This window comes from Sceloporus occidentalis, unplaced genomic scaffold, assembly GCF_023333645.1.
Source record: "Sceloporus occidentalis isolate IW3139 unplaced genomic scaffold, rSceOcc1.0.p SCAF_2, whole genome shotgun sequence".
Taxonomy (NCBI): Eukaryota; Metazoa; Chordata; class Lepidosauria; order Squamata; family Phrynosomatidae; genus Sceloporus; species Sceloporus occidentalis.
The window spans coordinates 165,959,662-165,981,267 of NW_028316982.1; the positions used below are offsets into that span (position 1 = coordinate 165,959,662).

General features: G+C 39.7%; 1 protein-coding gene across 2 annotated transcripts in view; it reads right to left on the reverse strand.

Moving 5' to 3' along the window:
• The window catches only part of LOC149319248 (high affinity choline transporter 1), a 34,257-nt gene extending 20,095 nt beyond the window's left edge, over positions 1–14,162 (reverse strand). Inside the window, exons 1-3 of one of the 2 annotated variants that reach the window (XM_089508004.1) lie at positions 14,057–14,162; positions 12,145–12,358; positions 602–715 (exon numbers count right to left, since the gene is read on the reverse strand). In XM_089508004.1, coding sequence (XP_089364130.1) covers positions 602–715; positions 12,145–12,319 — 289 coding nt within the window. In that variant the 5' untranslated portion in view covers positions 12,320–12,358; positions 14,057–14,162. Of the gene's footprint in view, positions 1–601; positions 716–12,144; positions 12,359–13,553; positions 13,597–14,056 lie in introns of those variants that run through there. The other variant, XM_089508003.1, reaches the window with a different exon arrangement.
• Positions 14,163–21,606: the final 7,444 nt, after the last annotated feature.

Consider the following 21,606-nt stretch of genomic DNA (forward strand, 5'->3'; position numbering starts at 1 on the left):
AATCTTTTTATGCTTGTATTAATAACAACAAGTTTAATGATTAGTCAGCTGACCATATCAATGAAATACTAAATACAATTACAAAATATATAATACAAGATAAACAATATCAAAATATCTGCGTACATACCAAGCTAAAACTGGATCACACCTCAAACTCATATAGGGGGTTAAAACAGATACAGACTAAATAAAAGCAAATTTAATAAAAATGGGATACAAAATAAAATAGTCTAAGATAAAACTGGCTAAAACAGGTTGTATTAAATGCCTGCTTCCTCCAGGTTCCTTGCATTGTTCTTTAAAAAAGCAACAAGGAAAACATAAAAAAAATGAGGGTGTGACAGTTCTTAAGAATTTTTTTGCAGATCATTTGAACACAGCTCTGTCAGAGACCTATGCTAATTCTCCATCCCCATCTCTATTTCCTATAAATTCATCAACATCTAAGGAACAGCAAGAGGATAGTCAGGGAAATTGTTTTCTGGTTGGTGGGCCCAATAAAAAGATTGATCTCAGCTTGCATTAGTTGTAATGGTGCTGATCCAGTGTGAAACTTATTTGCTTCCTTAAAGCAAACTTAAAAGCAATTTTAACTTACCTACAACCAGGCTGAGTGCATATCCAATGGGTGCCTGGGCCCAGGCCAACCCAAAGCCTGGCACATATACAGCCTCTGCTGTCCCATTTATATAACCGCCTCCAACCCAGGTAGCTGAAGAAGAAATGGAGAAAAACTTTTAAAGTGTACAGTACATGGGAAAAGAAAAGCAACACAATCCATCTGTGTTATTAATTCAGAATAATAGTGAGTGACATTGTGTGCAACCACATCTCAGCTAAAGATTTCTTAGTTGACATGACCTTAATATGCCTATTTACATTATATGTTGAAGATACGTTCTGGATGGATATATATGTGTGTGTGTGTGCATGCGTGCGTGCGTGCGTGTGTATATATATATATATATATATATATAGAGAGAGAGAGAGAGAGAGAGAGAAGTAAAACAATAGCTTCACCCATCCAGACACACTTGCTTTCACATTCTTTATTATGCATTTTCTGAGTAGACCTGGGCTCTGCAACTGTGGTGGATCTGAGGCGACAATTTCCTTCCCTTAGAACCCTCCAGCTCCCACACAGACTGCCTAAAATACCACAACATAAAACAAAAATCTGGAAATGCTGGATGTCTACTTTATGTTTTGAAAAATGGGTTTTATTTGGGGGGGGGGGGGAAGAACACTGAAGGGAGGCTCTACAACTTATTTAAAGGCATGATAGACACCCTCCCAAATTTTGTTAGCCTTGAATTTGCATAGATTCATTTATGAATTAATTTGTGCCTTTAAACAAACATCTTGCCTTCACTCACATGTGAAATGGCAGCATCTGTGGTACAGCATTGTCCTGGGCAGCTAATGGGGTGATGCTCAGTGGCATCTCCATCAAGCAGGGAATGGGGAATGCTCTGTGGTTTCTCACCTCCAGACACATTACAGTTCAAGCTGGGCAACTATTCCACTGAAACCATTTGACAGAGCGGCTTATTTTTCATTCTCTGAAGGCTGTTAACTTTTCTCTTCAAATTTTTATTATTTTATAAAATGCTAGGTTATTTTGGCCAACAAACAATTGGCCATTCGGTTAATGTTTCTTTTGTAACATCATACAGGTATTGCCTTCTTTCTTCTCATTGGAAGATTTGTTGTGAGTGGACCCAGTTTGGGGTTTCTAAAATGATTTATTGTATTGTATTTATCACCTTTATACTTATTTTATTAAACATAAATTTAGCAGTTTTTTCAAAGCAGGCAGAACTTTGAGTTGCACCTAGAAAATAGCCAGTCTCAGAACAGACCAAGTAAAATCAGTGGGACATGTTAGTCATGATGAGTCACTCAAATCCCATTGAATTGAACTGGATATGAAATCTGGATATGACACTGTGGCAGCATCTGCACAGCAGAAATAATCCGGCTTGATACCACTTTTACTTCCATGGGCCACTGCTATGGAATTCTGGGAATTCTGAGAAACTACAGTTCCCAGAATTCCATAGCATTGAGCCACAGTGTCAAACTGGATTATTTCTGCAATGCAGTTGTGGCACGTGTTTCAAACCGGCAATAACTGAAAAAATCGAAAATCTATTGCTAGCTGTCTGTTACAGCACTGGCACACTATTATTGTCATGGCATGCAAGCATTTTGTTGATTCATAAATATTTCTGTAACATTTTGCACAGAACCTGCACATTTCTAAGGAAAAAAGGTAAGCTGTCCTCCCTCTACACCAGGGGCAGGCGATCATGTGGCCTTTCAGCTGCTGTTGGATGGTAGCTCCTGGCATTCTCCAACATTGTCTGTGCTGGCTAGGGCTGCTAAGACTTGCAGTGCAGAAATGCTTGGAGGGTTCCCACCTTTACTCTGCCTTTTTGTGCTAAGTTGACCTCTTTCCCCTCCTTCACCTGCCACTTTCAAAGTTTAAAGGCAATCAGATCACAGATCTTCACTCTCTTGTATATATTTAGTCCTGAATATTTGTTTTATCTTCAGAAGAAACTGCAGGGTTTACAATAATAATAATAATAATAATAATAATAATAATAATAATAAATTTTATTTCTACCCCGCCCTTCCATAGGTATGATCAGGGCGGCTTACAAAATTATTAAAACATTCCAATACAAGATAAAAAATACAATATAACAGTTAAAAACATTAGTACAAAAACGGAACAGGAAGACAATAAAATATACATGTCAGGGGCAAGGAGAAGAGAGAAGGAGTTTACAACGGTCCGGGGTCGAAAGGGAAAAGGAGAGCAGGAAAAAACAGACAGTCTAAGGTGGGAAGGCCAGCCGGAATAGATATGTTTTCAGCTGTGTCTTAAAGACAGCTAATGAGGCGGCGGAGCGAAGCTCTGCAGGGAGCTTATTCCAGAGAGAAGGGGCAGCAGTAGTGAAAGCCCTCTGTGAGGTCCGCATCAAGTTGGACCTAGGGACCTCCAACAATTTGGTCCCGGAAGTTCTGAGCGTGCGAGGCGGATTATGTGGGGAGAGGCGGTCCTCCAAGTACCCTGGGCCCAAGCCATTTAGGGCTTTATAGGTCAAAACCAACACCTTGTATTGAGCTCGGAAGCAAATAGGCAGCCAATGAAGATCTTTTAAAATAGGTGTTATATGGTCCGACCTGGAGCTACCAGCGACCAGTCTGGCTGCCATGTTCTGCACCAATTGCAGCTTCCGGGTTTGGTACAAGGGTTGCCCCATGTAGAGTGCATTGCAGAAATCTAATCGAGAGGTTACCAAAGCATGTACAACAGATTCAAGGTCCTTTCAGTCCAGGTAGGGACGCAGCTGGCGTATCAGCCGTAGCTGATAACAAGCACTCCTGACCGTCGCATCCACCTGAGAAGTTAGCTGGAGCGACGAATCAAGGAGTACTCCCAAGCTGCGCACCGAGTCCTTCAGGGGGAGCGTGACCCCATTCAGGACTGGGTGACAGATCTCACCACCCAAAACCGGGGAACCTATCACCAGTACTTCCGTTTTCCCTGGATTCACACTGAGTTTGTTCTCCCTCATCCAGCCCATTACTGACGCCAAGCAGGCATCTAGAGGAGAGATGCCATCCTTAGTTACTGCATCAGTCGGAGACATAGAGAAAATTATCTGGGTGTCATCAGCGTACTGATAACACCGCGCCCCATGTCTCCGGATGATCTCTCCCAGCGGTTTCATGTAAATGTTGAATAGCATAGGGGACAAAATCGCTCCCTGAGGGACACCAGATGTCAGGGCACTCCTATCGGAGCGACAGTCCCCCAGCTCCACCATCTGGGATCTGCCCGAGAGGTAGGAACGGAACCACTGCAAAGCAGTGCCCCCAATTCCCAACTCCCTCAGGCGTCCCAGAAGGATACCATGGTTGATGGTATCGAAGGCCGCTGAGATGTCCAGAAGCACTAACAGGGACACGCTCCCCCTGTCCATGCCCAGACGGAGGTCATCAACTAAGGCGACCATGGCAGTCTCAACTCCATAGCCAGCCCGGAAGCCGGTTTGAAATGGGTCCAGAAAATCGGTGTCATCCAAGATCGACTGAAGCTGGAAGGCGACTGCTCTCTCGATCACCTTCCCCAAAAAAGGCAGCAGCGAGATGGGTCTATAGTTATTATGAAGCAGAGGGTCTAAGGAGGGCTTCTTTAGCAGGGGTTTAACCACTGCTGATTTTAATTTAGCTGGAAACTGACCCTCACTTAGAGATGTATTGATTATGCGGTGTAACATAAGTCGCACCGCATCTCCCCCCTGAGCTGCCAGCCATGAGGGACAGGGATCAAGAGAGCAAGTCGTCCTCCTAACACTTCAGAGGATCTTGTCCACTTCATCGGTACTAACAAACTCAAAGTGATCCAGTATAACAGGGACCACGGACGCTTCGGACACCTCTCCTATATGATCTGCATAAGTACTGGCGTCGAGATCAGCCCTTATCCGAGAGATTTTATCCGCAAAGAAGTTGTTAAAAACGTCGCAGCAGGCTTTAGATGACTCCAAAATAGGGCTCAGTGTGGGAGGAAGCCGAGTTAGCTCCCTCACAACCCTGAACAGCTCTGCCGGACGCGACTCTGCGGACGCAATACGTGCAGCATAGAAAGAATTCTTTGCTGCACGTATTGCCACTCCATAGGCTCTTAAATGAGAGCGAAGGAGTGTCCTGTCAGACAAGCGCTGATGTCTTTGCCATTTGTGCTCTAGTCGTTGCGCGACCCGCTTCCTTTCCCTGAGATCTTCCGTATACCAGGGTTGTTTATTGGAAGCAGGCCGGAAAGGACGCTTGGGAGCGATACTGTGTATAGCCCTAGAGAGATTAGTATCCCAGATGTCGGTTAGGGCATCAACAGAATCACCGTCAGAGCCAGTCGTATATCCCTCTAGGGCTTCTTGGAACCTTATGGGTTCCATCAGCCTTCGAGGGTGGACCATCCTAATAGGTCCGCCACCCCCGGGGGGGTTAATGGTAGAAGCCTTGATTCTAGCCTCAACCAGGAAATGATCCGTCCATGACAAGGGAGAGACACTAGAGATCTCAACCCACGGAACCTCCATATCCGTACATATCAATAGCTTCTATATCAGTATTAAGTTGAAGACTTTCATGGCTGGCATTCATAGTTTTTTGTGTTTTTTTCAGGCTACTTGTCCATATTCTAGAAGAGTTTTTTTTCCTGACATCTCACCAGCATCTGTGGCTGGCATCTTCAGAGAATGCTGGCATGGAAGTGAGTGGGGTATATATACACTGTGTGACCATTGGTAGAAAGGAAGTGATTTACATTTTAATCTGTGTGTTGGTCTGTGTTGAATGGCAAGGCCTTAGGGTGTCTATTTAATTATTGATCCATTGTCTGCTGGGAAATCCCCTGAACCTGGATGGTGTTCATTTGCATGTTATGAATTTTGATTTTAGTGTTTTTAAGGACTGATAGCCAAGCTTTGTTAACTTTAAGGGTTACTTCTTTCCTGCATTTGTCCAGGTGTTTGTGGATTTCAGTGGCTTCCCTGTGCATCCTGATCTGATAATTGTAGGCATGATTCACAATTTCAGTATTTTCATTATGGAGTAGAACAGGCAAGGTCAAGCCATATATTCAAGATTGGACCAAGATATTTTTCTGTCTGAGGCGGACCAGAAAGTGACAAGTCTCTTGGAACAGCAATAAGTATATAGTAATAATAATCTTATAAGTAAATGGTTGCTGCTTTTTCAGGATACTTCAAATTTAATTTTGCCTGAGGTGGTCATCTCATCCAACCCAGTGGCCAGCCATGCATAAGACAGCCATAATACCCAAACCTCTATATGAGTAGACCCTCCCAACATGGATGATATAAGGACTCTAACTGACCATGTTCTTTCCAGCAAAGGAAGCCACAGCTTTTATGGATAATAATAGAGGATTCAAAAGCTCATCTTTTTAATTGTGTTTTTATGCATCATAATCTGGTCAAAAAATTCTTTTTTATGGAAGGGAAAAGTGGAGTAATAAAAAAAATTACTAAACTAACAAACTAAAAAATTACTAAATTATCTCCACTGTATCCCACACTTGTGCAGCTCTATGGCTTAATCCTTAGGCTTGCCTTTCCTGCAAAATCCTCCCCATTCATACTGTCAGTACTGGTCCTGTGCTTAGTCTACCTAGGAAATCAGATCTGATTTTGTTTCTTGCCAAAGAATAATGTATTTGACTGGACAATGCCATTCTTGATATTCTTAATGGACAATACTTTAATTTTTATTATGCTTGTCTTAACTTTTAGGAAAACCGCTTGCTCAGAATTTATAGTGTGGTGCTGGTGCACAGAGATTTACATTACTACGTCTGTCTGTGAGAGCTGGACAGTGAAGAAAGCAGTTTGGAAGAAAATTAATTCATTGGAGATGTGGTGTTGGAGAAGAGGGATGAGGATACCATGGACAGCTAAAAAAACAAACAAATGGGTCCTAGAACAGATCAAGCCAGAACTCTCCCTGGAAGGGAAGATGGCTAAATTGAGGTTGTCATACTTTGGCCACATAATGAGGAGGCCCGACACATTAGAAAAGACAATGATGCTGGGGATGGTGGAGGGAAGAAGAAAGATAGGAAGGCCACATGTCAGATGGATAGACTTGATCAGGTAGACCATGGGCCTGGATGTGCAGGATATGAGCTGGGAGGTAGGGGAGCTTAGATATGTCTCATTCACAGGGTAATCATGAGTTGCAATTGACTCGAAAGCAGCTAACAACAAAAACCTAATTTAAGCTTAGAAAAACTTTGGTTCTGTAGATGCTTTGGACTTAAATGGCCAGAAGCCCTAGGCAAAATGGTTAGTAGTAAAGGATTATGGGAGATATAGTCAAAATCATCTGGAGGGCCAAAGGTTCTCCATAATTTATCTAGTTCCTGGGCTGAAAAATAACTGTAAATAGGACATGAAGCATTCAACTCCAAGATGCTTCACTGGAAGCATAGCAATGAATAACCAAGAGGAAGAGAAATTGGCATAGGACTTGCAGCTCAAAAGTGTTCCTTACAAAATATGATCCCTATAAAATCAGCATTAGACTACCAATTTTCCAACTATGCCATGGTTGCAAGAAAAGTATGAGGACAAACCCTCCTTCACATTACAACCAGCCTTCCTTGTGGTGATTCCAGATTACATTTTATTATTGATTTATTTTGTTGTATTATTAGTTTACTTTGATAAAATAATGAGAATAACTTGTCATGTGTATAATCTGGTTGTGTGTAAAGTAGACGCTACAGTATAGCACCAATACACAACGACATCCATGCCCATGCTTGGTTGGTGAGATAATATGGGTAAATTCTTGGTTTTTGTTATCAGAAGAAACAAGGACATGACCTGTGAAGGGATTGTACCCATTACTAAAGCTGAGAGGCTCAGAGAGAAGTGCTTTTCAAATAAATTTAATTTCACTGATTTTCTGCTCTTACGTGGGCTAGTACTGACATCCATTTAAAAACAAAAGCAAAGACCACTGGATATATCAAGATTGATCTAAGTTCTGTTGGTTGTCAAAATGACATCATTTACAAAGCAGAGATATAAACAGATGGGGACTCCAAGCTCTGCAGACCTACACCAAAAGAATGAGAGGGAAAATAGAGGTGTAGTTACAGATCAGGGTAAAATGAGGGCATAACCCTGCAAACAGCAATTCAGCCTCCAATGAAAATTTCCTTCAATCCCCACATTTCTAGTATTACAGTAACTTTAAACTTTAGTTCAGCTTTTAGAAATACCATAGAAGCACCCAAAGAAAAGGAGCAGGCAAAGTGATAAAAGGAATTCAAATACAACCAATCTAAGTGTCCTAGGTGTGAAGGATTTTCACTGTCCCACTCTCTGCAATGCTAAAAATCTATGAACTGAGAGGAAATTTCATTGGGGGGGGGGGCAGAATTCAGATTAGAGGTAACATACCCCATTGTAGCTGAAAAAAACCCCTCAATGGAGCATGTTATTCTCAATAAAACATTCCAGTTTACACTCAGTGGAGTTGGGTGTAAGGGAAGAAAGAATGGGAAAGAGTATCTTCGAAGGAATGGGGAGAGCATCAGTGTCTGAACTGAAGTTCTCTACACTGCAAGAATGTACAGTGGGCTCTTGGTATCCACTGGGGTTTGGTTCCAGGACCCATGTGGATATGAAAATCCACGAATTCTCAAGTCCCATTATATACAATGGCATAGTAAAATGGCATCCTTTATATAAAATGGCAAAATCAAGGTTTTCTCTTTTGAATATGTGTTTAAAATATTTTCAAGCCATGGATGGTTGAATCTGTGGAGGCAGACTCCATGGATACAGAGCGGTAATTGTATTGCAGACCCCACTTATATTACTATACTCCCCTTAGTGCTACTCAAAGTGCTGAACCATGAACCATAGATAATGGGTAAAAGTAAGGTACAATGGTAAAGTGGGCTAGTCCCCCATATCAGATAGCTTTGTTGCTGTTGTTTGCCCAAGTAGTTTCAGATTTATGGCAACCATAAGGTGAACCTATCACGGGGTTTTCTTGACAAGATTTGTTCAGAGGGGGGTTGTCATTGCTTTCCTCTGAGGCTGAGAGAATGTGGCTTGCCCAACATCATCCAGTGAGTTTCATGGCCGAGCAGGAATTAAACCCTGGTCTCAAGAATCAAAGCCTAGTTCTCAAACCACTACATCACACTGGCTGTCTCAGATAGTTTAAGAAGTACTTAATTAATTGGAGTATCAAATAACAGAGTGATTTAATATTTAGTCTCAGTACAATGCTAAAAATATCAGTATTATTATGAATCAATGGATAAAGCCTCTCTTTAAACAAATTTATCCCATTCATTTCTCAAAAGGATATGCCCTAGATTGATCTATCCCATCTTGACCAAATTGATGGTATTTTCACCAAATAATTAAAGTTCAACAATGAATATATAAACACATTAAAATAAGACAAATAAAATGGATAATATTAAAGTAAAATCATCAGCAATAGGTAAAACAGTCATGAGACCTAAGAGCATTTAAAACAATTTCTAAAATGTATACATTGTATGCCTCAGAGATTATGAATAGCAGTCAGTGCTCATATAAGATACAGTCTGTCTCCCATGCAACATGGTTACAGATGTTGCTACAGGCACACAGATATGTCAGGTATAATTATTTCATAGATGTATTAACTAATTTTATCTCTCATATATTACTCCCCTTCTTGCATTGACAGCTGGCACTTGGCTTGCTTAGCAAAAGCTTACCAAATAGAGAAGATATCTGAACTTCTGGTTTTAGGATCATTTTAGAGGGCTGTCAATGGCAGCGTTTTGAAGTTGGTCTCAGATTAAATCATAACTCAGGATGTTGCTTTTCTTAACATGGAATTTTATTTTGAAATAAAGTGACAACTGCAGACAACAAAAGGAAATGTCATTTAAGACAATTCCATAAGAACATTAGTTATGCAGAAAAAGAAACTTGGAGATTAGGGTCTTTAGTATGCCATGGGTAAATTAGTGGAAGAATAAGCGTATACCCAGGTTGAATGAAAGGAAAAGCTAATTACTGAATAATTTTGGATGTGCAAGTCATATAGCTAAAGTTATAATTACAGAGAAAGAGAGAAACTGGAATGAAATAAGTTCAGGATTTCAGAATTCCAAAGCAGTCTGGATGTGAGATATTAACACACACACACACACACACACACACACACGAAAAATGTTCCAGTTGCAAAACTAGTGCCAGTTAAAATATATTTTGCTGTTCCATGTCTTTAAGTATGCAATTCTACACATACCCTATGTGGAAGTTATTTCCATAGGACTTAATGGATTTTACCACTATGTAGACATGCATAGGATTTTTCTGAAGGCATGTTTCTGTGTTAAAATGAAACCTCTTATTTCTTCCTATTTCCTAATTTAATGCAAATAAATGGATTTCCCCAATGCTTTTCCTCGGTGATTTAGATTTTAATTAAAAAAAAGATTATTGTCCCTATAGATGTTATTGCTGAAGAGCACAATTCCCCACTTTCTAAAAATATGTTTGTAAAATTGTGGTTGTTTCCAGAACTGACAGTCAGCTCTGTTGCTAGAATTAAAAAGAGTTTGTTCTTCAGTTTTAGAATCTGTCCGTCCTGCCTGACAAAACACTGACTGGCAATTGTATTCCATATTTCCATATCAATATGAAATTATAGTAAAGTGATACAACTATTTGTTTGATAGGAAGGGTATCAGTTAATTCTTTACTGGATCTGTACGGCCTCAGAATTTTATTTCAAAAAGTGGTATTGTAAACTAGTATGATAAAATCACAAGAGCTATTACTCTGGATGGACAGAGAAGGGCAGTACAAAGAACGACACCTTATGTGTGTGTGTGTATGTGCCTTCAAGTTGCCTGTTGACTGATGGCAACCTCATGAATTTCATAGGCTTTTCTGAGGCAAGGAATAGTCAGAGGTGGCTTATTCCTCTGAAATGTAGTCTATAGCATCTTGTATTTGTTAGTGGTCTCCAATCCAAGTACTAACCAGGGGTAACCCTGCTTACTTATAAAATCAAATGGGATCTGGTGCCTTTAGAGTATTTAATGAACTTCAGTTTTTGGAGTGTAGAAGAAGAGAGAGTGGATTTTGCTTAGATTAACTGACATCCTGGATCATTTTATATTTTAAAGATTATATATCCTTCCTGAAATTGAATGAAAATTTAATTGAAATCAACAGGAACAAGAATATTATGGCATATTCTGAAAAATCTGTAATGCATTTTGTAAATTTCATAGCTGAAAATATTAACTAAAGGTTAAAGAGTGAAATGAAAGAGGACCATCAAATTTGGATCTGAAACAGGTTTTCTCTTGAATAGATGTACGGTGCCTCAAGAGCGGAGCCTTTTAAAAAACAGAATGGAGCCACTTCACATCTAATGGCCTTTTTGCTAGTAATCCTAAATGTCATTTTGGTAACACCTGAAAATGAAGGCCTGGCCATTAATGCTTTAAGCATTTTGGTGCATTGTGACACACCACTAGACCACCTTGCCATCTCTGATGTCACCTTGGAATTAAAGTGGCGGAAGCAGACCTCTTGATCTATCAACTCTTTTCTTTGTCAGTGCACACAATAGTGTTATGGCTACAGTCTTACGAAGGTAGGCCACCCTGGCATAATGAGATTTCGTTTCTTTGTGAGACTGAAGCCTTAACATTATTGGGTCTGCTGAGAAAGAAAAGAGTTGCTTGATCAAGATGCCATTACTCAGATTGGGTTTACTTCTGAATACCCATGTATGGGATTGCATTGGATTTATTACCAGACTATGTTTGTCTTAACAGCAAATGTCTGGTCTACATTGTTTTCTGGATTATGCTGTGAGATCCTGAATTATCGGGTTAAAATTGTCATAATGCTAGCCCAGTGAATTCCTGATCTACTCAACTCAGTAGCTTCTTCTGGTTCAGACTTTGAGAGGTGCACAGAATACGGTATTTATGTTATTGTGTTTTGATTCTTCCTTGTATCTAAACATGTATTTGTTTCATTTAGCATAGTACTGAGGTTTTGAAATAATTATAGTAAAAATTAAGAAATGTTCCACTAACAAATTTCCCTTGACTTGGTACTTGTATAGGAGTCATTGATTGATCTTTCTTTATTGACTAGTTGAACAACACACAGAGGGATAGGAAAATTAAACAGTGTTCCTTTGGATATTAAAATGAGTATTGTGGTTAATTATCAGATAGCTTCTACATAAATAGTGAGGACAACTATACTGACATGTACTGTCGATGCTGCATTATTCAGCAAGGCCAGCAGGGTACATTTTTGAAAGCCAAAACGAAAATACACAAGAATGCTCTTTTCAATGTGTATACTCAGAAGCAACTTGTTGATGGTTTTCTGGCAGAACTATTTGTATAGCGTGGAGTATCACTGAAAGTCAAGGACCAGTCTGTATAATCTGTCATGTACCCTTTGCAAAGTATACATTTACATTTACATGAAACCAATGACAGACATGCTTGAATAGGAAGTAAAAAGAGAGAAACATACATACCAGTCATGGTAAATCCACCCACTAACAAGCCAATATCTCTCCCACCAACTATAATAGCTTCACTACGATCTCCTTCGCCACTGTTTTTGGTTTTCCAAGCAGCCCATATTCCAACTAACAGGATGGCCAAGTAAAAGAGAATTATAGCTATCAATCCCTCCACGTGGAAAGCCATTTTGAAGATACAACAATTCTCTGGAGTGCTATTTCATTACTGTAAAGGATAGAGAGAAGACAACAGCCTATTAAGCATTTGCTAGACATCAAAACACAAATTTAAGGCCAAATTTCACTAAAACATTTCATAAATCATTCATAGAAACTGTGCCCCCACTGAACAAATATTTCAGTCTTAAAACCAAGATGTGCCTAATTTTCTATCTTTTCTTAGTTTTACCAAGACAAGATTATTGGAAATTTTTTTTCTGGAATAAACTGGTTTGTGGAAAATCAATTTGGGTTCAGATTCTCCATAGACCTCAAGAATATAGAAAATCAGGTTTAATCTTCCACAGCACTTAATACCCGCCATACTTGTATTTGGGGGGTATAAGTGAACAAATACAAACACACACACACACACACACACTCTCCAAAAACCCCACCCTTGTTAAAATAACAAAGACCAGAAATGCAAAGACAAAACCTGTCACTTTTGCAATGTAGTTTTTGTTAAGATAAGAATGACATTTTGATCCCAAGAGAAGAATGGGATGAAGTTTACTATTACACTGATACAGGTAAAAACTCATTTCTGCAACATGTAGGGTGTAAATAGAATCTAACACTATCACTTGTCTCTGTCAATGAAAGATGAAAGAGTAGAAACAGTTGATATATACAAATGATATATATATATATATATATATATATATATATATATATATATATACACACACACAAACAATCAATCTATCTTTGGCTCCCTTCGTTCTTTCAGAATGTCCTTTTCCTTTCAAAGATCTCTTACATTTTTGTATCACACGTCGAGCAATATGTTTCTGACAAAACAGAGACAAGGGTCTCTGTGTGACATAAATGTTTTACATTTCCATAAGAATCAAGTATGATCTAATCAACTTCCCAAAATGTTGGCATTCAAGCTAAGATTGGGTGATTTCTTTTCTTTCTCCTGCCTCATCTTTAGTGAAGATTGCCTTAGAAATTCATGATCAGTTTTTCTTTTTAAAAGTTCAAGCAAAAAAGCGAGCATCTGGAAGAAATATTCCTATTTGCACTGGCCGTTCCTAAAAACTCCTAGACTAGCTTCTGTTACAAGTTGGATTTCTTTTGTTGCTCACACCCATCAAAGACAATCATTGCTCACTATATTGTTAAGGCAAAAACTCCCCCTCCCACCATGCCATCCCCTTTTTGTTTTAATTCTTCCCATTCCTCTCCTAATTCACCTCTTTTTCCAGCAGGTTTCCTCTTTTCCCTTCTTCCACTGTGCTCCGGCTGTACTTTGCCTTGATCTGGCATCAAGCAGCTCAATCTCAGCACCTTGTGTTCCCCCACAGAGGCAGAGTGAGAAGCAGTTTTCCCTGTCTTTAAAGGGACAGGCACATTTGCAAAGAGCTCCAGTGCCTTAGAAGAGCATCACATAGACTAGTCGAGACACAGATAGGGTCCTGTGCAGAGCACAAAGGAAGCCAAACACCCTAGACCCACTAAAGAGCTGGATTTCCCCCAGTCTTGGGAAATGCTGCTTTCTCTTCCTTTCCACTCCATTCCCAACTGCGCTTGAGCACTGCAACTATGAAGGTACCCAGCCAGCCAGCCAGCCACCCAACCCCAGTGGGAAAATTATCTAGGGCTTCTCTCTCAAGGGAAGAGCAATTCCTTCTGGATGAAGAAGGAGCAACAAAAACAGAAGGCTCTAGGCCTGGATGCTCCAGTTTCTTTCGCTCACCACTCAAGGTGGGGGAAAGATCCCCTTTTCTTCCTTTCCTTCCCTGGCTGTTGAGTGCATGCTCATTTGGGTGTTTATCGGATTAAAAGAAAAGATTTCATTATAAAGGAGTGAGGGTGAGGAGATCACAACCGTCAGAGCTGGGAGAAACACGTCACAGGGCAAACAGGGACTATGGGGCAGAGATGACTCAACAGAGCATGATTGACTATGTGGGAGAGGGATGGGGGGGTGAAGGGGAAAAGAAAGTAAAGAAGGTGAAAATGCAAGATGAGACAGGATGCCAAGGGAGTAAGAGAGCTTTATGTTCAGGTATGTGTTCATAGTGGACAGCCAGAATAAAACCACACCTCAGATTCAGAAATAGTGCGATTTGGGTTGAGTTAATATTGACCATACCAATGTGGAAGCTACAAAAATGTGAGGATTTTAACTGAAATTCTCAGTACTTTCATTGAACTCATTGGAGGTGTATTCACAAGTAATTTAAAGCCATTTTTAGCACCACTACAAACATTCTGCTTTGTTGCAGCAACTGTTTGCTCATATTTTAAATATATATTTTCACAATAAACTGCCTCTCATAATTTTCTTCTATTTCCTACATGTCAATTTCCTCTGTCAAGAAGATCCATTGAAAACTGGACATGTTTGACACCCCCCCCCCACAGTCCATTTTAATTTAGAGGTCATTCCCACTGGAGTTTGCTCCAAAGCAGGATTCGGGGCAAATATCCTTTGTTCCCATTTGAAACTGCTTCTGATCCTCACTGGATCAATTCCAGGAGGAAAGAAGCAGGGCAAACCCAAATAACCCAGGATTTCCTGACATTACATTGCAAGTGGTGTTTTTTTTTTTGGGGGGGGGGGGGGAGGAGTTGATTCTGAAGTGTGCCCAACAAGTGGGAAGTCCAGATCAGAATGGATTCTTCTTTTTTTGCATTAGAAATAATTGAAAAATCAATATACTGCTCCAGAGAAGTGCTGGAGGTGCAGCAACAGCACTGCAAGCCCTGCCAATTCTGGAGAAGTGGCAGCAGTGGGAAGGAAAGAGGGAAGGCAGAAGGAAGGAAGGAAGGAAAAGAAGGGAGGGAGGGACGGGGGAGGGGAGGGAAGGAAGAGAGAGCTGCTGCATTCGCAGTGCAGGATGAGAGCAGGGCAAGGTCCTGTTTTTTGTTGTTGTTTGTTTTTTGGCAATATAAATAATTGAAAAATAAAAATTGGAGCAATATATTGATTTTTCGATTATTTTTATTTTTAAAAAATCTCTTGCCCCCTCCTCTTTCTCCTCCCTCCTCCCGGATCCACCAGCCTTGCCCTGCTCCCATCTTGTAGTGTGGATGCAGCAACTCTCTCTTCCTCCCCTCCCCTCCCCTCCCCTTCTTTCCTTCCTTCCTTCCTTCCTTCCTTCCTTTCTTCCTTCTCCCTCAGGGGTGATTTTGCCTGAGTTCACTAACCGTCTGTAAATATAGATTTTACTTGCTAACTTACTTAATTACTTGGAGGATGATCCAGCTGTTACTCACCAGAAATGATCCATTCCCCTCTTCACTCCTTCTTTTGTTAATCTGGCTTACAATGGGACCTCTTCTACATCTTCTTCTAGTACTACATCTTATCTGCAATGACATTTTTTTCCTGAACAGGTGCTCCAAACAGCTTCAAATTATACCATGGTTGGGAGTGGACATAATTTATATATTTTATGTGTAAATTAAATGAATGCATGCAATGAAAAAGTTAGATGGACCATAAGGAAAGAGGTTTCCTCTTCCAATCTATCCTTCCATGCTGCTAACGTGAAATATTTCTTCAGTGGTGGTGACAGTGAAGTAAACAGTATATTTCTTTCAACTCCAAAAACCATTTAAGTGCTGCAGGGAGGGAAGACTGGGTAACTTGTCCTAGACCTCCACAAAGTGTCATCTTTCCTCCTTCCTGCCCTATTGGCTCCTGCCCTGACCTTGATATTTTCTTTAACAGGACAATGCAAGAGTGTGTTAGGCCTTCAGTAGTTTAACACCTGAGCTTTTCTACAGCCATAGGTAGGAACTAATACTAACTAGGAATTTCTCTGACCTGTGAATAATTTATCCTCTGCCAATCCTCAGATGGGGTATACTGTCTAGGTGAGTATTTGGGATTTGCTTTCTTCTATGTCTGGCATAAATGTCTGCCAGTTGCTTGCCACAGTGTGCTTCCATGGATTCGGTTGTGGGAAAACTCCACCAGTTATTGCCCAACTGAGGAATCTACTACCAGCCTTTGGAAAACACATTCAAGGAGATCCAGAATGTAGTTTTTAATGTGCTTTGGAAAATACCACAATTAGAGTGGAATCTACCACCACATGGAAAAAGTTTTCTATGACTTTGAAGAGGGACTTTGCACTAAGGTTTCCATCCTCTCAGAATAATACTTTCAATTAGACTTTGACTTATTGCACTTTCAAAAACCAGTCTCTGTCTTTGCTAATACCCAGACAGTTATGCAACTCACTGATGGTTATGAAACCTCAGGCTAATCACTTCTGGCCTACCTTTCTTCATGGGACATTTGCGAAGCTAAAGACTGAATGAAGAGAGCCTTGTAAGTTGCTTCGAGCTCATTGGAGGAAAAGTGAGAAATAAATGTTATTAATAAGTTAGAGATGCAATTATCTCTGTCTCATTAATAATATTTTAACAGATGATGCAATGTGGAATAGGGAGCAAATATTCTGGAAAAGGAAATCATAGTATGCCAGCTGGCAACTTCTTTTGTCCAGGTGTTTTCGTAGTTTATTTTCCCATAGAATAAATAAAACATTGCACTATAATGCTATTATCTAAATGCTGAAAGCAAAGCAAATCTCATCTGTACTCGGTGAGTTTATGACCAAGAACCTCATCACTGTGATATATGAACTCAAGGGACTTGAAGAGTGCAGGAGTGCAATTGTCGCCACATCTTCTCTCAAAGTAATCAAGCAACTCTTGATTTCCTTGCTATATATCTTCTATTTCCTTCTCATCTACCCCAATTCCAGACAGGTGGTTTTCTAAGCAATGGCTAAATAATTTCTTTGGGGACTCCATAGTTACTAAAGTAAATTGTAGTGGGACACTCATGATGGATGACACCCCTAAAGCAGCCGTTTGAATCCCTGTAGCCATAGTTATTTATTTAACTCATTTGGAAAACACTGCCCTGGGAGAAAGCCTTGCTTTTTGTTTGAACAGGAATATCTAGATCAGTGTATTGGTTTGTTTGTTTACTTTTATCCCAATGTTTTCCCCAAACTAGGACTTCAGGCAGGTCACAATAAGATTTTTAAAAAAGATCAAAAGACTATACCAATTTATATCAAATAAGCTATAATATTAAAACAAAACTAAATAAATTATCTTACTGAAAGACAAGCAAATGAAAAGTGATGTTGAAAACATATCCATAAATCTGTAATCACCACTACTCAGGTCCCTACTTTTATCTTTATTAGTTAACTATAGAATGTATGTAGTATAATGTAGTATAAAATAGTGTAGTCACTAACTCTTCTGGTTATTTTTATGGGAATTTTAGTGTATGTGAGAGAGAGTGACAGGCAAAATATGGCCCAACCTTCCTTTTGTGCAGCTCTTCAAGCCCTGGAAAAGGGAAGGGGGAAATTGCTGATATTTGGCAGTATGGTACGAATTAGTGGTATGGCTTGCCACTAATATTTGGAGAAAAACTATGATAGTTCTAAACTTGCAAAGTGACAGAGCTTGCCCCCAATCCTCCATGTAAGAAGAGCGAAGCCAACTGGATCTCACTGGTGAAGATGAGCAACCAATGATGATACTGGAGGAGCAAGGAGGTGGGCACAGTTCCCTTCCCCACCTGTTCACTTTTGTCTCACCCTTTTTGGTGGAATATGATTGGGTGATCTTACTGCTACTTTGATTTTGGGAGACATGACAAAGATTCAGAGATAGCTGCAGCTTCACAGTTGCTCACCAGATAGCACGTTTTTTACTACACATAAGCTGAGAAAAATCAACCTACGGCACTGTAAGACAAAACTGATAGGGAGAAATAAGTAACAATGTCATCCTGCAAAACAAACAAACAAACAAACAACAACAACAAAGCTGAAAAGACAGAAAATATGGCAGGGGATGATCAGTGTTGCAGAACCCATCCAGAAATCACCTAATCTAGATCTTGTTCAGACCTGGCAGCATCTATGTGGATATGAGGTGGTTTGACACACATGACTTATTTGTTTGTTTGTTTATTGGTTGCATTGATGTTCCATCTTTTCTCCAATAAGCTCAAAGCAGTATACAGTTGTCCCTTCATATCTGCAGGGATTCCATTCTGGAGCCTCCCATGTATGCTAAAATCATGGTTTCTCAAGTCCCCTTGGTTTTAATGAGGGCACTTGTATAGCCATATGCAAGCACCACCATTCAGGAACATGGGATGGGGCCATCTCCGGATGCTCCAACCTGTGGGTGGCAAACTCTCAGTTGGGGTGGCCCAAGTGTACATAATTCTCTTCCACCCTGTTTTATCCTCTGAACTACCCTGTGAAGTAGGTCGGGTTGACAGAAAGCAGGTTCAGTGGTGACTAGAATCTGTATCTCTTAAAGCCTAGTCCAATGCTGTATACCACACTGGCTTATGGCTGTTGCTTAGCAGGTCTCTTTGCCTCAAAGACTCAATATGACATCTACAGTGAAGAGGAGGTCATAATGGAAGCATTGTTCCCTCAGTGACATCTCACTTCTTACCTGATTGTAGGCTTAAGTCCATTTGACAAGGTTGGATAAAATGGCTTTCACAGAGGGACAACCCCCTCTTATTTCCTATCTGGTATTCATTCTGCCATATGACCACCACCTGAAGCCAACCCAGACAACTTTTGTTGATTCGTTGTCATAATGGCTTGGTCAGATGAGGCTGCTGTAGGCCAGCTGGCCACATGGCTGTTTTAGATCCCCGTAGGCTTGCAGGTAGTAGAAACCATGCCTGTGAAACACAGAGTTTTGGATAGTAAATGAACAGGTGAATCTGCATTGTAATTCATAACAGGAGCATAAGATTGGAACTGTCCTGATCCACACAGTTTTTACTACTAAAAGGTGTCATAGACAGAAGTGCCCATAAAAAAGGTGAGTCAGAAAGGCAATAAAAGCAGTAAATTAGACTAGTTTTCATAATTTTGCCTCATTTTTTTTTAAAAAAAATACATAGCATTTCTATAGATTTATTATGAAGTTGGTGTTGCATCCTCTGCTTTTATAACCGAAAACAAATTACACGGAAACAGTATGTTTCCCCCCTGCTGTAACCTTTTTACAAAACCATTTTTCAGAGTGGTTCATAATTAATTATGTACACACAGGAGTTACACAGCCAAGCCATCAAACCCAGTTGTGTTAGATGTAATGAGAAAACATGGGAGACCTTATATGATTCAAATAATTGGCATAAAACCGTACAAGACCTTGAAATATGCCTAGCTAATGCTCAAGGAGTGTCTGCAAAGTAAAAGTCTAACAGGATTTCATATTCTGTTTGTTATTCATTTCATAGTTGCCTATATTCAGCATGGAATTTGCAATTATATATGTGAGAGTTTCTAGTCATCATGAAGAATTTCATATATCAGTTGTTTGGTTTTTGCCCAAAGGTCTATGCAATGAACACATAAACACCCATAGTTGGCTCTGCTGACTAGCATTGATGGGAGTCTCAATCCAACAATTGTCTGGAGGGCCATACGTTTCCCAGCTTTAGCTTTCAGTGAAACCTCCTGCAAGGGCTTTTCCCTAGATGTGTGCCCTGCTTGTGTTCAACTCCCAACAGATACTGCTTTTCAACTAGTCCTTAGTACTGATCTGCCATTCAAAAGGATTATGGCTCAGGAGATCATTGCTTCAAACACTTCAACTATTTTCTGATATTTGATTTCAACTAAAATCCCATGAACTCTATAATCTACCTACTTACCTACCTACCCATCTATCTATCCATCTACAGGTTGAGTCTCACTCATCTGAAATTACCGGGACCAGAAGTGTTTTGGATTATTATTATTATTATTATTATTATTATTATTATTGCATTTTGGAATATTTGAATATCTATAATAAGATGTCTTGGAGATGAAACCCCAGTCTAAACATGAAATTCATTTATGTTTTGTATACACCTTATACACATACCCTGAAGGTAATTTTATACACAATAGTTTAAATAATTTTGTGGATGAAATTAAGTTTGTGTTCCCTGAACCATCAGAAAGCAAAGATGTCACTGTCTCAGCCACCCATATGGATAATTTTGGATTTTGGAGTCTTTCAATTTTGGAATATTTGCATATACATAATGAGTCATCTTGGAGATGGGACTTGAGTCTAAATGTGAAAGTCATTTTTGTTTCATATACACTTTATAAACATAGCCTAAGGCAAATGTTATATATAATATTTTAAATAATTGTGTGCATGAAACAAAGTTTGTGTACATTGAACCATCAGAAAGCACAGGTATCACTTGTATCTTGGAATTTTGGAATTCTGGATAAGGGATATTCAACCTCTGTTCACATTTGTGTGTATTTTTTCCAATTCTATTAGAATTCTTGTATTATTTAATTGATTCTGTTCTGTTGTTCTGTTATCATGCTTCTGATATTATGTTAATTTGCTTATGCTAACACAAATATACTTTATATGTATTGATGCTGTATTACTCATGTAAGGTGAATGACAGCGATTTTGCTATCAGAAAAGTAGTACAAAAATACCTAAACTAGTTCAACCTAACCTAATCCCATTTTAAAAAAATCAAAGGGAAAGGTAGTCTCTTGACATGAATGTCTGGTCGTAACCAACTGTAGGGGGCAATGCTCATCTCCATTTCTAAGCCGGAGAGCCAGCATTGTCTGAGGACTGCTCTGGTGGTCATGTGGCCAGCATGACTGCACCGAACACTGTTACCTTCCCACCAAAGTGGTCCCTATTTATCTACTTGCATTTGCATGCTTTCGAACTGCTAGGTAGGCAGAAACTGGGACTAGTGACAGGAGCTGACCTCATTTTGTGGCACTTGGGCCTTCAACTGCCAACCTTCCGATCTTACAGTCATCAGAATCGGCATCTTAACCACTAAGCCATCACATCCATTTTACCATTCTTTATCTAATTTAATAAGGGTTTTCTTGTTTTGGGCCATATGACCTTGTTCATCTGTAAGAGCTATGAAAGCCAAATAAAGGTGTTAACATTAAAGTATGGAATGTATCCATTTCTGTATGTTTCTGAGAACAACGTTATATGTGGCAACAGTTTTAGTTGTAATAAAATCTGTGTGCTGGTGTGTGTGTGTGTGTGTGTGTTTGACAGTGACCAGATAAAATTGCATTGGGACTAGATGCAGCTCATAGGATGCCAAGTTCTCTATGCTCTTAAGGAAATTGTGCTGATTTTGTAAATTTTTATTTTTTGTTTTACAGTTGTCATTCCATAAAAAACAAAAGCTGGAACATCAGAAATCTATATCTGGCCGTTCAAGAC